At 45.7% G+C, this 20,699-nt stretch overlaps 1 protein-coding gene across 1 annotated transcript; it reads right to left on the bottom strand.

The window, feature by feature from the left end:
- Positions 1–924: 924 nt before the first annotated feature.
- On the bottom strand, positions 925–1,440 carry LOC125622649 (ribonuclease-like). The gene has a single exon (XM_048820779.2). It carries the CDS (start codon positions 1,438–1,440, stop codon positions 925–927), a length of 516 nt encoding a protein of 171 aa, XP_048676736.2.
- Between the last annotated feature and the right edge of the window lie 19,259 nt (positions 1,441–20,699).

The following is a 20,699-nucleotide window of genomic DNA, read 5'->3' as shown; positions in this document are numbered from 1 at the left end:
TTAGCCAAGGTGGTCAGGGACACAGTTCTATGCTCTGGATGTCCCTAAATCTCTGATTGATAGTGCCAGAAGCTGGGTCTGGATGACAGAGGATGGATCACTTGATAAATTGCCCTGTTCTGTTCATTCCCTCTGAAGCATCTGGCACTGGTCACTGTTGGAGATAGGTATTGTGCTAGATGGATCACTGCTCTGACACACAATGGTCATTCTTATGTTCTTATGTAGGATTACTGGGTTCTATTCCCAGCTCTCAGAGGACAGTGGGGTCTAGTGGTTAAAGCAGGGCTGGCGGTAGCAGTCAGGACTCCTGGGCTCTGTTCCCAGCAATGAGGAAGAGGTTGACAATGGCCTTGAAAGCACAGAGAAATCCTGGAAAACCACAACATGTTTCCAGCACCATTCTTAAATGGTCAGTGGTTTATGCTCTTCCTATCCCCAGTCTCACACAATAAGACAGGCATTGCTTTTGCAGGTATCCGGCTTTATTGCATTTAGGGAGCACAGAGAAACATAGAAAAAAAAGTGAAGCAAACAATGACCAATAACATTTAATCATGTCATATATGAGGATTGCTCATGATCAGGCTGAATACACAATACAAGAACATGAAACTGATTAATATTTCTTAATGAAAGGATAGGTTATTAGATGGCCACCAGGGACAACAAGACTGGGAAGGGCTAGCTATACAGTATAGTGGCCACTAGGAACAGCAGAGGGTGAGGGGCAGGGAAGGGGAGGCTATACTGTATAATGGGCAGTTGGGGCAGCAGAGGGTGCGGGGTGGAAACACCTATACCATCTCACTAGTGTTTAGAGACGGGTGAGGAGCTGGGTGCCGTGGCCAGTGTAGAAGGGACAGAGCAGGGTTAGAGAAAGCAGCAGGGTCCCCTTCTTGCCTTCCACAGTCTGTCTGGGTCCTAAATGTGCCTCACAAATCTCACAGGGAGCCCATTCAAGCAGGAGAGGACAATTTTCTTTTTGCCACTGAGTCCGTTGAAAGAGAAGGTCCAGGGGTTAAATGTGCAGGTGGTGATTGAGAAGGAGTTCTTACTCTTACGTTTGAAGCCCCCAACGGGTATGCCATCCGCATTGCAAATGGCATTGATTTTCTTGAGGGACTCATGGATGAAGGTGTTGGTATACTTCCAGAATATGCCCCGGTCCCACATCATCATGTTGCAGTAGACTTTGTTGTTGACGGCTTTGTTCTTGGGGTTGTTCACGTGCTCTCTCTGGAATATGTCATTCAGCGGATTCCAATACTGCCCGCTGGACAGGGCCAGGCAGGTGACCAGCAGGGCAAGGGGCAGCAGGAGTGCCGGGCAGGGTCCCTTCAGAGCCATAGCTGTGTCTGTCACTGGATCGACCTGCAGTGGGGGTAGGGGGGAGATGGATGGAGACAGCGTGGGGGGGGGGGGCTCTGCCTCCTCCATGGAACCCCACCCAATAGCTCCTCCCACTCCCATGATCCCCTCCCACCCTACTCTGTCCCCAGAGCCCCTCCACATCCCATTATTCCTGCCCCATTCTGTGCCAGGTTTTGCACAGACCCTGACCAAGATAGAATCATAGAATCATAGAATATCAGGGTTGGAAGGGACCCCAGAAGGTCATCTAGTCCAACCCCCTGCTCAAAGCAGGACCAATTCCCAGTTAAATCATCCCAGCCAGGGCTTTGTCAAGCCTGACCTTAAAAACCTCTAAGGAAGGAGATTCTACCACCTCCCTAGGTAACGCATTCCAGTGTTTCACCACCCTCCAAGTGAAAAAGTTTTTCCTAATATCCAATCTAAACCTCCCCCACTGCAACTTGAGACCATTACTCCTCGTTCTGTCATCTGCTACCATTGAGAACAGTCTAGAGCCATCCTCTTTGGAACCCCCTTTCAGGTAGTTGAAAGCAGCTATCAAATCCCCCCTCATTCTGCTCTTCTGCAGGCTAAACAATCCCAGCTCCCTCAGCCTCTCCTCATAACTCATGTGTTCCAGTCCCCTAATCATTTTTGTTGCCCTTCGCTGGACTCTCTCCAATTTATCCACATCCTTCTTGAAGTGTGGGGCCCAAAACTGGACACAGTACTCCAGATGAGGCCTCACCAATGTCGAATAGAGGGGAACGATCACGTCCCTCGATCTGCTCGCTATGCCCCTACTTATACATCCCAAAATGCCATTGGCCTTCTTGGCAACAAGGGCACACTGCTGACTCATATCCAGCTTCTCGTCCACTGTCACCCCTAGGTCCTTTTCCGCAGAACTGCTGCCTAGCCATTCGGTCCCTAGTCTGTAGCTGTGCATTGGGTTCTTCCGTCCTAAGTGCAGGACCCTGCACTTATCCTTATTGAACCTCATCAGATTTCATCAGATCCGTCCTCTCATCCTCTAACCACTATTCCCAAGTCTCCTACCAGATCCATGGATAGACCCCAGGTGTCCTGAGTCTCAGAGGCAGACTGATATTGCCCTGCCCTTGTGCCACATGTAACTCACCCCCAACTTAGTCCAGCAGCCCCCCGCCCCAGCCTTGTTCTGTATCCAACACTTCACACTTTTGTTTGCTGTGTAGATGCATCCTGAGTCCTGACCCACTGGCACCCATACCTGTCGTCAGAGAGATGGATCCTGGTGTCTGCTGATCTGAACCTCTCCTTGATCCTCCCTCTCATCTTGGCTCATGTTATATAGAGCTCAACCAGACATGGAGTGGGAAGAGTTGGACAAGGAAGTCTAATAAGCAATTGGATTAGTATGATTTCCTGACAGCTTGCAATTAAAAGCAGTGGCCCAGCAGGCAGGGCATGGGTGGAGAACAACCAGCATGTGTCCTGGCAGAGAGGCGGACTCCACAAAAACATCTAAAGGTGTGTCTACCTAGCAAGCAAAGGTGTAATTGTAGAGTAGGTGGACACAGACGTGCCAGCTTTAATCGTTAGTGTGGGTAAGGATAGTGGGCGGCACAAACTTCACTGCAGGATAGCTGCCCCAATGCCAACCCACCAGGGACCTGGGGTACCAGCTCTGGTTGCCAGCCTGTGCTAAACCTGTGCTACCTTGTTCCCACTGTTATTGTTACCCATGTTAGCTAGACTAAAGCAAATGTAGGAACACACACCGGTGCTGCAATCACACTTTTGTTTGCTGTGTAGATGCACGCTGAGTCCTGACTCACTGGCATCTTCCTAATCCAGGCCTAGCCTAGAAACTCACAGCTCTGCTGCTGCCCCCCAGTCCTGAACTGTAACTCTCTGCTAGTCCAGCTTTGGATTCTGTTGTAGTCATTCAGATGGAAAACATGCCCGCAAAGCATCAGCAGTGTTAATGTGTCTCTGTGTCTCAGTTCTTTACATTTCAGATGTTTTAAGTAAGGCTTTTTTTTTTAACAGCCTCCCCTTCTTCTATTTCCCTTTAGCTGGACAGTTTTAGAAGGAATCCCACCCACCACCCATCCCAAGGTCTCTGAAGTGGTAAAGATGGTAAGAATGCCCTTCTAGGGAAAAGAAAAGAAGTTAGCTGAGATGGACTGGAGCAGCTGTTGTTATAGTTATTTTTCATAGAAGACAACACAAGATAAACGCACACAACAGGACAGCAAAAAAGAGAACTGCAAAAAGAGAAAATGCAGCTTCTGTCTGTAGTGTTGGCTCTCCTTTGTAGCTACGCAGCTGAAAAAACACAGGCCTAGCACCACCGTCTAATCAGTCGCTCCAAGAGGGGGGAGGGATAGCTTAGTGGTTTTAGCATTGGTTTGCTAAACCCAGGGTTGTGAGTTCAATCCTTGAGGGGGCCATTTAGGGATCTGGGGCAAAAATTGGGGATTGGTCCTGCTTTGAGCAGGGGGGTTGGACTAGATGACCTCATGAGGTTCCTTCTAACCCTGATATTCTATGATTTTATCTGACCTGGCAAACTGGTACCTGCATCGGGTTGTGTAGGGCATTGCTGTTAACTGTCTCCTAGGACACAGGCTCACAGAAGTGTTGCAAAATATCCAGTTTTGGCTGGCTAAATCAGATTCTTATTAGATAGAAAGACAAAGGAGAGGGATAGGAAAGAGAAGAACTAAGGTAGGGAATGAAAAGGACACATGATGGGGAGCAGGGAGACAAAATCTCATCTCCCAGGTGTGGCTGGGACTTAGACAGAGCAAGTTGAGGTGGCCATGTCATCTGGGTGACATGTCATCTCTCTTTGTTGCCTGGTCTGGTCAGGACATCTCTTGGGATTAGGATGAAGGAGGTCCAGGGGTGTCATGCTGGATTCCATGGTCCCAGGAGATGGCCAGGGTGGCAGCCATGATGGTAAAGCTCGCTGCTTCCCCTGCATTCAGTCAGAAATTGTTGCATTTTCTTCCTTTCCTCCCTCAATTTCTCTCCCAAACTGGCCTTTTTCAAGGACCTCAAAGAGACTGATGGGTGGAACAGGCCGCCCTCATTGTTTTGGTCACCATTTAGGCCTAATTTACGACACACTAGTTTTGGTCCATTGATTTCTGGTCCCACACTTCTCGTGTTTGATCTTAACACAGGGTCTTGAATTATATTGGGAGGCCATTTTGTTTGGACTAACTTGGTCTTTCCGTCGCAATTTGCACCTTTCCCCATCTACTCTTATTGTTCTATGTGACTGGACACTTCATCAATTTTTGCTCTTTACAGCTGATCTTATAATCAGGGTAAAATTAAAGGCCCATTTACACAGCTTCTTCCACACACAGCTCTGCTGGTGCCCCTCAATCCTGGCTCGCAGCCTCCCCGGAAAGTACCTAATGGAATTGGATGCCATGAAAATAAGAGACACTGGGTGTCTACATTGCTTTGGTGAATTGCTGGTGTCAGTAAAGGAAGAGAGGAGATTAGCCAGCACCACTAGATCAAATGCCCCTAGCACAAATTCAGTGTGGCCACAGCAAGACTTGAACTCACACCACCCAATTGCCAGAATGAGAGTTTGAACCACTGAGTAATGGAACCGTAAACATCTGTTGTTGGCAGAATATCACAGCAAACAGGTGATGGGCTGACGTACATTGCACATGCTGACATCTAAGTGATGCGTTATTCTTTCTCTGCAGGATAAGAGTGATTCTCTGAAGGAAGAAGAACCCCTATTGGATGTCTGCTCTTTTTATGAGGGCAGAAATGTTCCTGTGGAATTTTAATAATGAAAGGAGAGTGAGATGGGGAAGGACACAGTGGAAGAGACTGGCAGATGAGCAGAGTAAATTACTTCTTCTTGGGACCAAAAGTATGTCTGGAGTTTTCAAAGTGAACAGGTTGGGTTGGGTTGGAGTTATATCTTGCTCCCCCATTGGCTGTAGGAAAGGAAAAGAAGGTGGTCCGTGAAAAGGGACATTCAAAGCGATGCACTAAGAGACACAAGACCAAGACACACTACATGAAGGAACAAGGGGCACGGCCAACACTCTGACTCACACAAACAAGAGGCACAACTGCACACAACACAAACTCACAGTCAAAAGATAATATAAACAGACACAGAAGGAAAAGGAGGCATGCAAAATGCACTCAAGCAAAAAACACGCGCACAAGAAATATAACATGAGACACACAAGACTCCCACAAACAAGGGATTCGAAATACACAGTATACGAACAAACAGAAGGCAAAACATGAAACATGCAAGACTGACTCATACAAATACACACATGAGCCCATACATGGAAAGATCACACACACACACACACAAAGAGTTTTGGGATTTCCTTATTGTTCCTTGATTACCAGTAGAAAGGGGCTTATACTGGTAACGCTTATTCCTTCTGTGATAAAATTATTTTCCATACCTAGAAGAAATCATTGGGATAGGCAATATTTAGGTAGACGCGATCAGGTTTATTTATATATTTTGGCTTGTGGATCTCCTCTGTGCTAACCCCAGATGCTTTTGTTTGCTTGTAACCTTTAAGCTGAACCCCCAAGAAAGCTATTTTGGGTGCTTAATTTTTGGAATTGCTCTTTTAAAATCTAGCAAAAGCCTAAGTTCCAGATGTGTTTTATTTCTTTCTGTTTTTATAAAAGTTACCTTTTTTAAGAACAGGATTTGGATTTTTGTGTCCTAAGAGGTTTGTGTATATGCTGTTTGATTAGCTGGAGGCAACAGCTAATTTCCTTTATTTTCTTTCTCAGCTCTTCCCCAGAGAGGGTGGTGAAAGGGCTTGCAGGTACCCCACAGGGAGGAATTTCCCAGTGCTCCTTCCTGGGTTCAAGGTGTTACTTTGCATTTGGGTTGTGGCAGCATTTACCAAGCCAAGGTCAGAGAAAAGCTGTAACCTTGGGAGTTTAATACAAGCCTGGAGTGGCCAGTATTAATTTTTAGAATTCTTGTGGGCCCTCACCTTCTGCACTCAAAGTGCCTGAGTGGGGATTCAGCCCTTCAGTGGAAAGGAATCAGCTCTACTTGTATAAAGTCTGGTTTTACTGTTATATCTGAATCCACAGTAATAGAAGTACTGGTGTAATAGCAAAATCAGTACAGATACTGCTCTCTGTTTATCCATTCCCAAACACACCCATCTCGCTCTCTCTCTCTCCACCAGTCCCTCCCTGTACACCCCCACATTCCTCTTTATCTACTAACATTTATGACCATCCCACTGTAGGAGTCTCTGAAGACTAGTAGTTATTCTTGGTCCGTGAGAAGTTGTTAGTGCCATGAGAATTCCTGGCAGGTATTTTCGATGGCACTGCCAAGCTAGGGAAGAGGCCACCAGGTATAATTAACATATAGATTAATCATAGAATCATAGAATATCAGGGTTGGAAGGGACCCCAGAGGGTCATCTAGTCCAACCCCCTGCTCGAAGCAGTACCAATTCCCAGTTAAATCATCCCAGCCAGGGCTTTGTCAAGCCTGACCTTAAAAACCTCTAAGGAAGGAGATTCTACCACCTCCCTAGGTAACGCATTCCAGTGTTTCACCATCCTCTTAGTGAAAAAGTTTTTCCTAATATCCAATCTAAACCTCCCCCACTGCAACTTGAGACCATTACTCCTCGTTCTATCATCTGCTACCATTGAGAACAGTCTAGAGCCATCCTCTTTGGAACCCCCTTTCAGGTAGTTGAAAGCAGCTATCAAATCCCCCCTCATTCTACTCTTCTGCAGGCTAAACAATCCCAGCTCCCTCAGCCTCTCCTCATAACTCATGTGTTCCAGTCCCCTAATCATTTTTGTTGCCCTTCGCTGGACTCTCTCCAATTTATCCACATCCTTCTTGAAGTGTGGGGCCCAAAACTGGACACAGTACTCCAGATGAGGCCTCACCAATGTCGAATAGAGGGGAACGATCACGTCCCTCGATCTGCTCGCTATGCCCCTACATATACATCCCAAAATGCCATTGGCCTTCTTGGCAACAAGGGCACACTGCTGACTCATATCCAGCTTCTCGTCCACTGTCACCCCTAGGTCCTTTTCCGCAGAACTGCTGCCTAGCCATTCGGTCCCTAGTCTGTAGCTGTGCATTGGGTTCTTCCGTCCTAAGTGCAGGACCCTGCACTTATCCTTATTGAACCTCATCAGATTTCTTTTGGCCCAATCCTCCAATTTGTCTAGGTCCTTCTGTATCCTATCCCTCCCCTCCAGCGTATCTACCACTCCTCCCAGTTTAGTATCATCCGCAAATTTGCTGAGAGTGCAATCCACACCATCCTCCAGATCATTTATGAAGATATTGAACAAAACCGGCCCCAGGACCGACCCTTGGGGCACTCCACTTGATACCGGCTGCCAACTAGACATGGAGCCATTGATCACTACCCGTTGAGCCCGACAATCTAGCCAGCTTTCTACCCACCTTATAGTGCATTCATCCAGCCCATACTTCCTTAACTTGCTGACAAGAATACTGTGGGAGACCGGGAGATTGGGAGTCAAGGATCCATCTCTCCTTGCATTCTTAAAAGCTTCCAAACTAGCTAATGTCCTAGTTTCACTAAGGAGGTGAAGTTCCACGTCCAGCCAATAGTTCTTCTATTCGGAGGAAGTAACCAGGGGCACATCCATTTTATACTTGATTCTGGCCAACAGGGGGTAATTGACTGCGAATGTGAAGGTGGAAGGCAATGTGGGTGAAAGTGATCACGAAATGTAGATTTCATGGTTCTCCGGTATGGAAACAGGGTTAAAGGATTTAAAGATAGGCCTCTTAGTTGTAAGAAACAGAGCAACTGTCATGCTAAGTCTTAGCCTAATATTGCAGGAACTGTAGAAGCAGGGCTCATGTCAGAAGCAGGTGGGAAGACAGCAGAGTACAGTCAGTGTGACCCAGCCTTGAGATAGTGATGTTTTGAGAACAGAAGTGAGAAAATACAGGAATGGGCAGGACATAACATAAACAAACTGCAGATGTTTTTAATTAATGCATGACACTAAAATGTATAAATGCTTATGTGATATTGCTTGTACTTTGAAGAAACTGAGGCAGAGATGCTCTCTCTCAGCTGTATTCTTCCCTTGCAATTGCTCAAATAAATCTGTCTCTGATTTTGTTGCTTCCAACCTGAGAGTGGAGTTTGTTTTCTTCTACACTGGAAAGGAAGGAGTGAGATAAGACAATGGAAACTTGGAGAACTGGTAGGTAAGTTCCCAAGGGAAGAAATTCTATGAAATACAGGATTTCAGAAGAGCTGGCAGTTTCTCAAAGAAACAAACTATCCCAGTGAGGAGGAATGCTAGGAAGAATAGTAACTGGCCAATATGGCGCCACTGGGAGCTCTTTAATGACATGAAAATAAAAAAAAAAGAGTATTACAAATTAGTGGAAAAATGAATGAATTGCTAAGGAGGCATACAAAAGAATAGCACAAGCATGTAAGGACAAAATCTGAAAGGCTCATGTACAAAATAAGTTACATCTAACAGGGGACATAAAAGGCAATAAGAAGAGGTTCTTTAAATAATTAGGAGCAAGCAAAAAATGAAGGAAATTGTAGGTCCTCTACTTAGCAGGGAAGGAGAGCTAATGTCTGATGACATCAAAAAGGCAAAGGTGTTTAATCAGTCTTCCTTAGAATGGTTAATGGTGACCAGATACTCAACTTAATTAATATTTACAATAAGTAGAAAGGAGCACAAGCCCAAATGGGGAAAAAAAACAGGTTCAACAATATTTAGGTAAGTTACAGGTATTATATTTGTCAGGGCCTGATTAAATTAATCCTAGAGTACTTAAGGAACTATCTGAAGCTATCTCAGAACTGTTAGCAAGGATCTGCAATAACTCATGGAGGATGGGTGAGGTCCCAGAGGATTGGAGAATGGAAAATGTAGTAACTATTGTTTTAAAAAAGGGAACAAAGAGGACCCAGGGAATTATAGACCAGTCACCCTAACTTTGATACCTGGAAAGATACTGGAATAAATTATTAAACAATCAATTTGTAAGCACCTAGAGGATAATAGAGTTAAAAGGAATAGCCAGTATGGATTGGTCAAGAACAAATCATGCCAAACCAACCTAATTTCCTTCTTTGACCATGGCTACTGCTCTAGGGGAAGCAGTAGACGTGATAGATCTTGATATTAGTAAGGATTTTGTCACAGTCCCACATGACTTTCTCATAAGCAAATTAGGGAAATAGGGTATAAATTAAATTAATATAAGGCTGGTGCAAAACTCGTTGAAAGACTGTACTCAAAGATTTCAGAGTAACAGCCGTATTAGAGTAGTTATCAATGGTTCACTGTCACACTGGGAGGGCATATCTAGTGAGACTTTCAGGGGTCAGTCCTGGGTCTGCTACTACTCAATATTTTTACTAATGACCTGGGTAATGGAGTGGAGAGTATGCTTATAACTTTTGCAGATTACACTCAGCTGGGAGGGGCTGAAGTGCTTATAATTCAAAACAACCTTGACAAATTGGAGAATTGGTCTGAAATCAATGAGATGAAAGTCAATAAAGACAAGTGCAGTGTACTTCATTTAGAAAGGGAAAATCAACTCCAAAATTAGAAAATGGGGAATAACTGGCTAGTTGCCAGTACGATTGCTGAAAAGGATTGGGGAACTATAGTAGATCACAAATGGAATATGAGTCAACAATGTGATGCAATTGCTGACAAGGCGAATATCATTCCGGGGTGTATTAACAGGCATGTTATACATAAGACGCTGGAGGGAATTGACCCACTCTACTTGGCACTGGGGAGGGCTCAGTTACAGCACTGTATCCAATTCTGAATGCTGCACCTTAGGAAAGATGCACATAAATTGGAGAGAATCCAGAAGAGAACAAAAAAAATGTCAAAAGGGTTAGAAAAACTGACCTATGAGGACAAGTTAAAAAAAGTGGGCCTATTTAATCTTACGAGGAAAAGACTGGAGGGTGGGGTGGAGCTTACTTGCCTAATGTATGCCCTATTTGTCTTGCTTCAACTTGCAGCCATTGGATTGAGTTATACCTTTGTTTGATAGTTTGAAGAGCCCTTTACAAATATTTGTTCCCCATGTATGCACTTATCAATTGGATTCAAGTCACCAGTTAACCTTCTCTTTCTTAAGCTAAATTAATCGCGCTCCTTCAGTCAAACACTGTAAGGCATGTTTTCTATCCTGTAATCATTCTTGTGACTCTTCTATGAACCATCTCCAATGTATCTACATCTTTCTTGAATTGGCCATTAGAGGTGGACATAGTATTCCACCAGTCATTGCACTAGTGCCAAACACAGAAGTAAAATAACCTCTTCACTCCTGCTCACATTAGACCTGTTGACCACAGTGTTGCACGGGGAGCTCATGTTTAGCTGATTATCCACCACAACCCCCATGCCTCAGCATATCATTGTTCTACCAAAGCAGAGTCACTGAATATTAATGACTTCTGGTTGTCCTCCTTCCTGACAGATTTTGAGAGATACGTGACCAGTTCTTGCTACCAAATGGCTGATTCAACACATGGTGAAGGTTGCAGTTGGACAGAGTTCATACAATCACTCAGAATTCATAAGGTTTACATAGATTCCACAAGCTGTCACCTGGGCAATTATGGAATAACTTTCCCCTAGCGGGAAGTTGCTGTCAGTTAAAATTGTCTTATGCATTCAAACAAGGTAGGGGCTGCTTGTTAGATTAAAATATTCCAAGGCTACAGGGCATCCTGATGATGCTGTTTTCTGATCTCCTGCATAAGAAAGACCAGAGAACCTCCCCCAGGGATTCTGCATCAAGCTCAAGAGCTTCTGCCTGAACTTGAGCGTAACTTTTAGAAAGACACTGAAATGATAGAGGAACCTCTAGCTCCTTTGGTAGATACGCTGGAGGGGAGGGATAGGATACAGAAGGACCTAGACAAATTGGAGGATTGGGCCAAAAGAAATCTGATGAGGTTCAATAAGGATAAGTGCAGGGTCCTGCACTTAGGACGGAAGAACCCAATGCACAGCTACAGACTAGGGACCGAATGGCTAGGCAGCAGTTCTGCGGAAAAGGACCTAGGGGTGACAGTGGACGAGAAGCTGGATATGAGTCAGCAGTGTGCCCTTGTTGCCAAGAAGGCCAATGGCATTTTGGGATGTATAAGTAGGGGCATAGCGAGCAGATCGAGGGACGTGATCGTTCCCCTCTATTCGACATTGGTGAGGCCTCATCTGGAGTACTGTGTCCAGTTTTGGGCCCCACACTTCAAGAAGGATGTGGATAAATTGGAGAGAGTCCAGCGAAGGGCAACAAAAATGATTAGGGGTCTGGAACACATGAGTTATGAGGAGAGGCTGAGGGAGCTGGGATTGTTTAGCCTGCAGAAGAGAAGAATGAGGGGGGATTTGATAGCTGCTTTCAACTACCTGAAAGGGGGTTCCAAAGAGGATGGCTCTAGACTGTTCTCAATGGTAGCAGATGACAGAACGAGGAGTAATGGTCTCAAGCTGCAGTGGGGGAGGTTTAGATTGGATATTAGGAAAAACTTTTTCATTAAGAGGGTGGTGAAACACTGGAATGCATTACCTAGGGAGGTGGTAGAATCTCCTTCCTTAGAGGTTTTTAAGGTCAGGCTTGACAAAGCCCTGGCTGGGATGATTTAACTGGGAATTGGTCCTGCTTCGAGCAGGGGGTTGGACTAGATGACCTTCTGGGGTCCCTTCCAACCCTTATATTCTATGATTCAATGATTCTATGATTCTTTGGTAAATTGTTCCAATGGCTAATTTCCTTTCCTGTTAAAAATGTGTGCCTTCTCTGTACATTGAATTTATCCAGCTGGAATTTATCCAGCTCCCAACCACTGGATCTCAGTCTGCCTTTGCGAGACTAAAGTATCCCTTACTCTCAATAGCCATGTGTCCATACAGATATTTGTAGACTGTGATAACTCACCTCTCAGCTTTCTCTTTGTTATGCCAAGAGAAAAGAACAAGCTGCTGCTTAAACATCTAGCTATAATGTGTAAAATGATATCTAGGAGGAATTGCAATGTGGGGTGGGGGAAACAAATGCCAGAGGTCTCAGGCTGCCACTAGCAAAATGTCCTTGGAGTTTCTCAAAAGCGTGGGGACAATTTTCCAAAAAAGTATTAAACTCTGTTCAGGATAATTCTATATTCATCTCATTCTGGTGAAGATAAATAAATTTGGTCACCAAACTAAAACCAAAAACCCAACAAACCGCAGTTTGATGCGGATCTAGGTTGTGAAGAGAGCTGTTGGCTAGTTTGCTTGGTTTTTTTTCCGTACAAAAAATGTTGATTTTGCAGCAAAGAATAAAAAAAAAATGCATTTCACAAAAAAACATACACAGACACAAAATCACTAGTCATGAAATGAGCATGAAGTGGGCGGGTAGACCTGCTTTTTTGCACACGCAGCTTTGCCGATTCCCATCAGGGTTGACCCACAGCCTCCTGCTACTCAACACCTTCCCTCTCCCAGCTGTGCTCGTGCCCCTCAATCCCCGGTCTACAGCACTGTACCCTCCCCTCCCCAAGCGGTGCTGAACTCTAATGATGGACCACGCTGCCTCTGGAGCCAGTTTAACAGGTTCAGGTGTGACACTAGGGTCCATTTTGCAAGAGCAACTGTATCTGGGGCATCTAGAACAGCCCATTGTGCACCCATGGTGCTGAATAGGGTACTGCACACTGTCTGGATGGTTGCTCTTTTCACCTTGTGCTCCCTTGAGGTCTTCTCAAGCTGAATAGCGCTGACCCAGAGGTCATTGACTGGCTCAAGACGAAAGAATTTGTAAGCAATGAAAATTAGGGGAAATGAGAATCTAAATCTCTTTTGTGCTTTGAAGGTTGCAGACAGCACGCACACTACAGTATAGTGCAGTTTACAACCAATAAATTAATCCAGTATAAAAGCTGGACATCAGAGACAAATACAGGGTAGGTAATAGGTAAAAAAATAGCTGAAGGTCTAAAGCTGAAGTGCAAGAAACCTACAGGCTTGGGCCTGCTGGATATGTAGCTAAGCCAAATTAGGCTTTAGGATAAATTGGCTATATTACAAAGATAAGTTAGTGACTAATACATTTTCTGAGCTTGTGTCTACGTTTGTATGCTGAAGTTTTGAAAAATAACTGCTGAGTTTGGATAATGTGCCAAGGAGAAATCAGTAGACACCACAAGATGGCCACTGGTAACCAAAATGTTAGAGACTTCCTTAAGGAAGCAAATGTTACTATGGTGATAAGATTATGTAAATGTTAATAAGTTGAAAGAAGAACTATCTGAGTGGCCTATCAGGTGAAGAGTCCCCCAGTAATATCAGGGCCACATTTCCTAAAGATGGACAGGAGGGGTTTAAACCTCATGCATATTAATGAGCTTTGGTGGGTGTACATGTAAGAAGCAGATGGATGAAGGTCGTCGATTCCTGAAAGTCATCTTTTGCTGACCCTCAACTGGCGCCAGCTGGATCTGTGAGGATGAAAGAAGTGGAAATACTAGTGTTGGACATTTTTGCTTTCTAACCATTGCGATCTCTGTGACAGTTATATAAATTGGGGTTTTTAGGTGATAAGACTTTTTAAAAAGGTACATTGATTAAATGTGCTCATTGTTTCTCGCATGCTCCTCAAGTCTCCAATAGTAATGCTAGCCCACGTGGTGGTGTTCACCCTAATCTTTTAAATCTTGGTGTAGCCATGGAGACTGGACTTTTGTCTAATGCTAGAGTTTAAAAGGGGTTATCAGTATTGTTCAATACCATAACCAATAACGGCTACAACAGGAAGAAAGGAGCTTAGCCAACTTCCAGGAGATCTAACTCCATCAGCACAAATTAAAAATGGCACCAAAATGTCTTGAACTCGCAACCCCCTAATTACCAAAACTACTTAACTACTACTTTAACCACTGAATTAGCAATAACAAAGGCTGATGTAATGACATATATGCCAAAACCTGGCATCTAAGTGTAACCCTTCTACCTGTCAGAGTTGGCAGCAACAAGGGCCGGGTTTAGTATCTAGGGGTTCTATTCCAATAACACAGTGCAAAACCGGCTCGAGCCTCCACCCAGTGACCTGGGACAAATATATTCCACCCCCGCTGGGCGCCTCCAAGAGGCAATACTTCCCCTCTTGCAAGCACATAGTCTGAGTGTAGCAAAAAGCCTTTTAATAACAGAGAGAAACAATGTGGCATTATGTTAAGGAAACACCACCAACAGGATTCATAACACAACCAATGAGCAAAACCCACCCCAAGCAAATTGGGGCATATCCTTTCCCTTTGGTTCTTGAGTCCAGCAACCCAAAATCACCCAAAGTCCCAAAAGTTCAAAGACCCAAAAGTCTCTGTCCCTGGTTAGGGCAGCCGCAGAGTTCAAAAGTTTATCTGCAGAGTTTTACCTCCCAACCTGGGTAGAGAGGGGGGTTAAGGGGCACCTTACATGTTCCAACACTGATGGCCCCACCTCTCCATGGGGCTCTGCTCCACCAGCCGCTCTGCTTGCTGTCCCACAAACTGCTCTGCCATATAGCTTCAGGCCCCCCCACTACTTAACACATTACTCAGTGATTTCAGCTTGTAGTAGGGGAGCTTCAATGCTGGTGCACTATTAGCCCAAAGTGAATTCAGCTCAACAGCCTGTAACTAGACTCCTAATGGAATCAAAATTAGCTCTGATATGCCATAGTAGAGAGAAAAGGAAGTGCAATTAGCATATAAGGCCCTAAACAGAAGGCATATACCACCAAGTATTAATACCTGTTCCCAACCCCTCTCAATTCACAGAGTTTTGGAACCCATGTCCCTTGCCTAGCAAGTGCTACTTAGTTGATGGTGAGACCCTCCATCATAACAAAAGGCCAAGTACAGTTCCACTGTCCTTGATTCCCATAATCAGGGTAATAACAATTTATTCTTCCTGCCCCAATAACAGAGACACTGGGGATCCCACAGCAGCCAAAGTGACCATTTGGGCAGCTATGCCCTCATTCTAGGTGGGGTGGATTTGCCTATGCAAATGAGATCAGCCCCTGAAGTTCTTTTCCACAACTTGCCACACCTCACCACCAGATGTCAGGGTGGAGCTCATCCTGACTCTGCTTACAAAAGTGATACCTTATTCTTTTCCTTCAGGATAAGAGTAATTATCTGAAGGAAGAAGAACTCCCATTGGATGCCATTGGGTGTCTACCCTATTTTTGATGAACAGAAATGTGCCCCTGTAATTTTAAAAATGAAGATGAGAGAGATGGGGAAGGACAAACTGAGAGAGAGAGAGAGAAGACTTGAGATTTCATAGGGAACAAGTTGGGTTGGAAGTTGGGTTGAAGTTTTGGCTTGCTCTCCTCTGTACTTAACCTCCTGCAGGGAAATTCACAGTCTTCGCAAACCAGCAGATTTTTTTCCCCTAAAAGTAAATGTGTGTGTGGGGGGGTGTTCTACCCATTTGCCTGGAGACAAAAGTGGCAGGGTTTTTATTTTTAGGATTTTGGTTTTTTTTTTTACAAGGAGCATAGGTTTGAAAGGAATTTTTTTCCTTTGGGCTGCTGGTAAGCAGGTTTCCAAGTAGTTGGAGGTTTTTTGCTTTGATTTGGGTCCAGAGCAGAGGCCAAGGGAATTGTCTTTTTCTGTAGGCTGACAATCACTATCAGAGAATAGATATCCTATTCCAGCACAGCAAAATTTTACAGCCAAGTTTTGTTTGTTTACTTCTAAACCTCAGGTGTAAAGTTAGTTAAAAACAGAGAGGTTAGAATGGCAAAATCCGCGGCTCAACAAGAGCTGGAATTAGCCAGATTTCAGGCTGAGGAAAAACAAAAGGAACATGAAAGACAGATAGAACTCATGTGGCTGGAGAAGGAGGTACAGGAGGCTGCGCACAGGAGGGAAATGGAGGCAAGGGCCAAAGAACTGGAGGAGAAGGAAAAAGAGAGGAAGCATGTGGAGGAGATGGAGAAGATAAAGGCTCAGCAGAATATGCCAACAAACCCTAGCAATCCTTCTCCAGGTACCACTTCCCATCCCAGAAAGTTCCCCACCTATAAGGCAGGTGATGATACTGAGGCCTTAGAAAACTTTGAAAGGGCCTGCCTTGGGTACAGCATCTCTACCGACCAATACATGGTAGAGCTGAGGCCGCAGCTCAGTGGACCCTTAGCTGAGGTGGCGGCTGAAATGCCTAAAGAACACATGAACAAGTATGAACTGTTTAAATCCAAGGCGAGAGTCAGAATGGGGATAACACCCGAGCATTCTTGTCAGAGGTTCAGAGCCTGAAGGTGGAAACCAGACGTGTCATTTACCCGACATGCCTACCACATTGTGAAACATTGGGATGCCTGGATATCAGGAGCAGGTGTTGAATCTCCCGTAAATTTGCCCTTCCTAATGCAAATGGAGCAGTTCTTAGAGGGTGTTCCTGATAAAATAGAAAGATACATCCTAGATGGGAAGCCCAAAACTATAATCGAGGCAGGAGAGATTGGAGCCAGATGGGTGGAGGTGGCAGAGAAGAAGAAAACTGGTCGCAGTTGGAGCGGAGACGAGAAGGGACAACCCCAGACCACACCCTATTACCGGGGGCCGCCCAAAGCCCCACCTACCTCCCAAAGAACCCTCCAGACCCCTTATCGTCCCACCACCCCGTTCTCCAGCAACCCACCTCGCCCCAGTGACCCGTCAGCTGGATGATGTTTTAAATGTAACGAGCTGGGGCATGTAAAGGCCAACTGCCCCAAGAATCCCAACAGATTACAGTTCATTGCACTAGAATCACACCAAAGAATCACACCGCAGGCCCAGATACCTCCCAGATACCCTTGGAGCGGAGGGAAACTGTGAGTGTGGGCGGGAAGAAGGCCACCGCGTGGAGGGACACCAGAGCACAAGTGTCAGCTATTCATGCTTCCTTAGTGGACCCCAATTTAATCAATCCAGAGATCCAAGTGATGATTCAACCCTTCAAATCCAACTCTTTCGATTTGCCTACAGCCAAGTTGCCTGTCCAGTACCAGAGCTGGTCAGGAACGTGGACTTTTGCAGTCTATGATGATTATCCCATCCCCATGTTGTTGGGGGAAGACTTGGCCAATCATGTGAAGCGGGCCAAGAGGGTGGGAATGGTCACCCGCAGCCAGGCTAAACAAGCCGTGAGGCCTAGCTCTGTTCCGGAAACTTCTATCGGGACCCGGTCAGAGGTGATGGACCCGGACCCCAGGTCAATGTCTGCAACAGCAGTAGTGGATCCAGTCCCAGAGACCCAGACGGAACCAGTCGCAGAACCGGAACCAGCCGAACAACCAGCACCAGACCCATTGCCAGCACTGAATCCAGTACTTGCAACCTCAACACCAGAGGGCCCCACCGAACCTGAACCGGCAGCAGCCCATAACCCTACACAAGAGGCTCACCGGAGCCTGAACCCCAACATAGTGTCCCAGCGGAGAGCGGTTCACAGTCAACAGAAACAGCCCCATACCCTACATCGCTTCCAGAGGGAACAAGCCTAGGTCCACAATCCAATGAGGAACTGATGTCTCCAGCATCAAGGGAACAGTTCCAGACCGAACAGGAAGCAGATGAAAGCCTCCAGAGAGCTTGGACGGTGGCATGGAGCAACCCACCGCCTCTCAGCTCTTCTAATCGATCCAGGTTTGTTGTAGAAAGAGGACTTTAATACAAGGAAACTCTTTCTGGTGAACACCAGGAAGACTGGCATTCTCAGAGACAGTTGGAAGTTCCAACTAAATACCGGGCCAAGCTCTTGAGCTTAGCCCACGATCACCCTAGTGGCCATGCTGGGGTGAACAGGACCAAATACCGTTTGAGGGGGTCATTCCACTGGGAGGGAATGCGCAAGGATGTTTCTACCTATGTCTGGTCTTGTGAAGTATGCCAAAGAGTAGGAAAACCCCAAGACCAGGTCAAATCCCCTCTCCAGCCACTCCCCATCATTGAAGATCCATTTCAGCGAGTAGCTGTGGATATTCTGGGTCCTTTTCCGAAAAAGACACCCAGAGGAAAGCAGTACATACTGACTTCCATGGATTTTGCCACCCGATGACCGGAAGCAGTAGCTCTAAGCAACACCAGGGCTAAAAGAGTGTGCCAGGCACTAGCAGACATTTTTGCCAGGGTAGGTTGACCCTTCGACATCCTCAGAGATGCAGGAACTAATTTCCTGGCAGGAACTATGGAAAACCTCTGGGAAGCTCATGGGGTAAATCACTTGGTTGCCACTCCTTACCACCATCAAACAAATGGCATGGTGGAGAAGTTTAATGGAACTTTGGGGGCCATGATACGTTAATTTGTAAATGAGCACTCCCATGATTGGGACCTAGTGTTGCAGCAGTTGCTCTTTGCCTACAGAGCTGTACCACACCTCAGTTTAGGGTTTTCCCCATTTGAACTTGTATATGGCCATGAGGTTAAGGGGCCATTACAGTTGGTGAAGCAGCAATGGGAGGGATTTACACCTTCTCTAGGAACTAACATTCTGGACTTTGTAACCAACCTACAAAACACCCTCCAAATCTCTTTAGCCCTTGCTAAAGAAAACTTACAGGATGCTCAAAAAGAGCAAAAAGCCTGGTATGATAAACATGCCAGAGAGCATTCCTTCAAAGTAGGGGACCAGGTCATGGTCTTAAAGGTGCTCCAAGCCCATAAAATGGAAGCATCGTGGGAAGGGCGATTCACGGTCCAGGAGTGCCTGGGAGCTGTTAATTATCTCATAGCATTCCCCACCTCCAACCGAAAGCCTAAGGTGTACCATATTAATTCTCTAAAGCCCTTTTATTCCAGAGAATTAAAAGTTTGTCAGTTTACAGCCCAGGGAGGAGATGACGCTGAGTGGCCTGAAGGTGTCTACTACGAAGGGAAAAGTGCTGGTGGTATGGAAGAGGTGAACCTCTCCCTGACCCTTGGGCATATGCAGCGACAGCAGATCAAGGAGCTGTGCACTAGCTACGTGCCAACGTTCTCAGCCAGCCCAGGACTGACTGAACGGGCATACCACTCCATTGACACAGATAATGCTCACCCAATTAGGGTCCACCCTTACCGGGTGTCTCCTCAAGCAAAAACTGCTATAGAACGGGAGATCCAGGATATGTTACAGATGGGGTTAATCCGCCCCTCTGGAAGTGCATGGGCATCTCCAGTGGTTCTAGTTCCCAAACCAGATGGGGAGATACGTTTTTGCATGGACTACTGTAAGGTAAATGCTGTAACTCGCCCAGACAACTATCCAATGCCACGCACAGATGAACTATTAGAGAAACTGGGACAGGCCCAGCTCATCTCTACCTTGGACTTAACCAAGGGGTACTGGCAGGTACCGCTAGATGAATCCGCCAAGGAAAGGTCAGCCTTCACCACACATCTCGGGCTGTATGAATTTAATGTCCTCCCTTTCGGGCTGTGAAATGTACCTACCCGCCACCTTCCAAAGACTTGTAGATGGTCTCGTAGAGGGATTAGGAGAATATGCAGTTACCTACCTTGACGATGTGGCCATATTTTCGGATTCTGTGCAGAACACTTGGAACATCTACAAAAAGTCCTGAGGGCATAAGGGAGGCAGGACTAACTGTTAAGGCTAAGAAGTGTCAAATAGGCCTAAACAGAGTGACTTACCTTGGACACCAGGTGGGTCAAGGAACTATCAGCCCCCTACAGGCCAAAGTGGATGCTATCCAAAAGTGGCCTGTCCCAAAGTCAAAGCAACAGGTTCAATCCTTCTTAGGCTTGGCCGGTTATTACAGACAATTTGTACTGCAATACAGCCAAATCGCCGCCCCACTGACAGACCTAACAAAAAGAAACAGCCAAATGCCGTTCAGTGGACCGAAGAGTGTCAGAAGGCCTTTAACCAGCTTAAAGCGACACTCATGTCTGACCCTGTACTAAGGGCCCCAGACTTTGACAAACCATTCCTAGTCACCACAGATGCATCCGAGCGTGGTGTGGGAGCAGTTTTAATGCAGAAAGGACCTGATCAAGAATTCCATCCTGTAGTGTTTCTCAGCAAAAAATTGTCTGAGAGGGAAAGCAACTGGTCAGTCAGTGAAAAAGAATGTTACACCATTGTCTACGCCCTGGAAAAGCTACGCCCATATGTTTGGGGACGGCATTTCCACCTACAAACCGACCATGCTGTGCTACAGTGGCTTCATACCGCTATGGGAAATAACAAAAAACTTCTTCGGTGGAGTTTAGCTCTCCAAGATTTTGATTTCGACATCCAACACAGCTCAGGAGCTTCTAACAAAGTGG

This window comes from Caretta caretta, chromosome 13 (assembly GCF_965140235.1).
Source record: "Caretta caretta isolate rCarCar2 chromosome 13, rCarCar1.hap1, whole genome shotgun sequence".
Taxonomy (NCBI): Eukaryota; Metazoa; Chordata; order Testudines; family Cheloniidae; genus Caretta; species Caretta caretta.
The sequence above is the reverse complement of the archived record's forward strand: the minus strand, read 5'-3'. Positions and strand labels throughout refer to the sequence as shown.

Coding starts and splice junctions, on each gene's coding strand:
- LOC125622649 (XM_048820779.2), bottom strand. CDS start 1,440: ATGGAGGAGGCAGAGCCCCCCCCCCCCACGCTGTCTCCATCCATCTCC.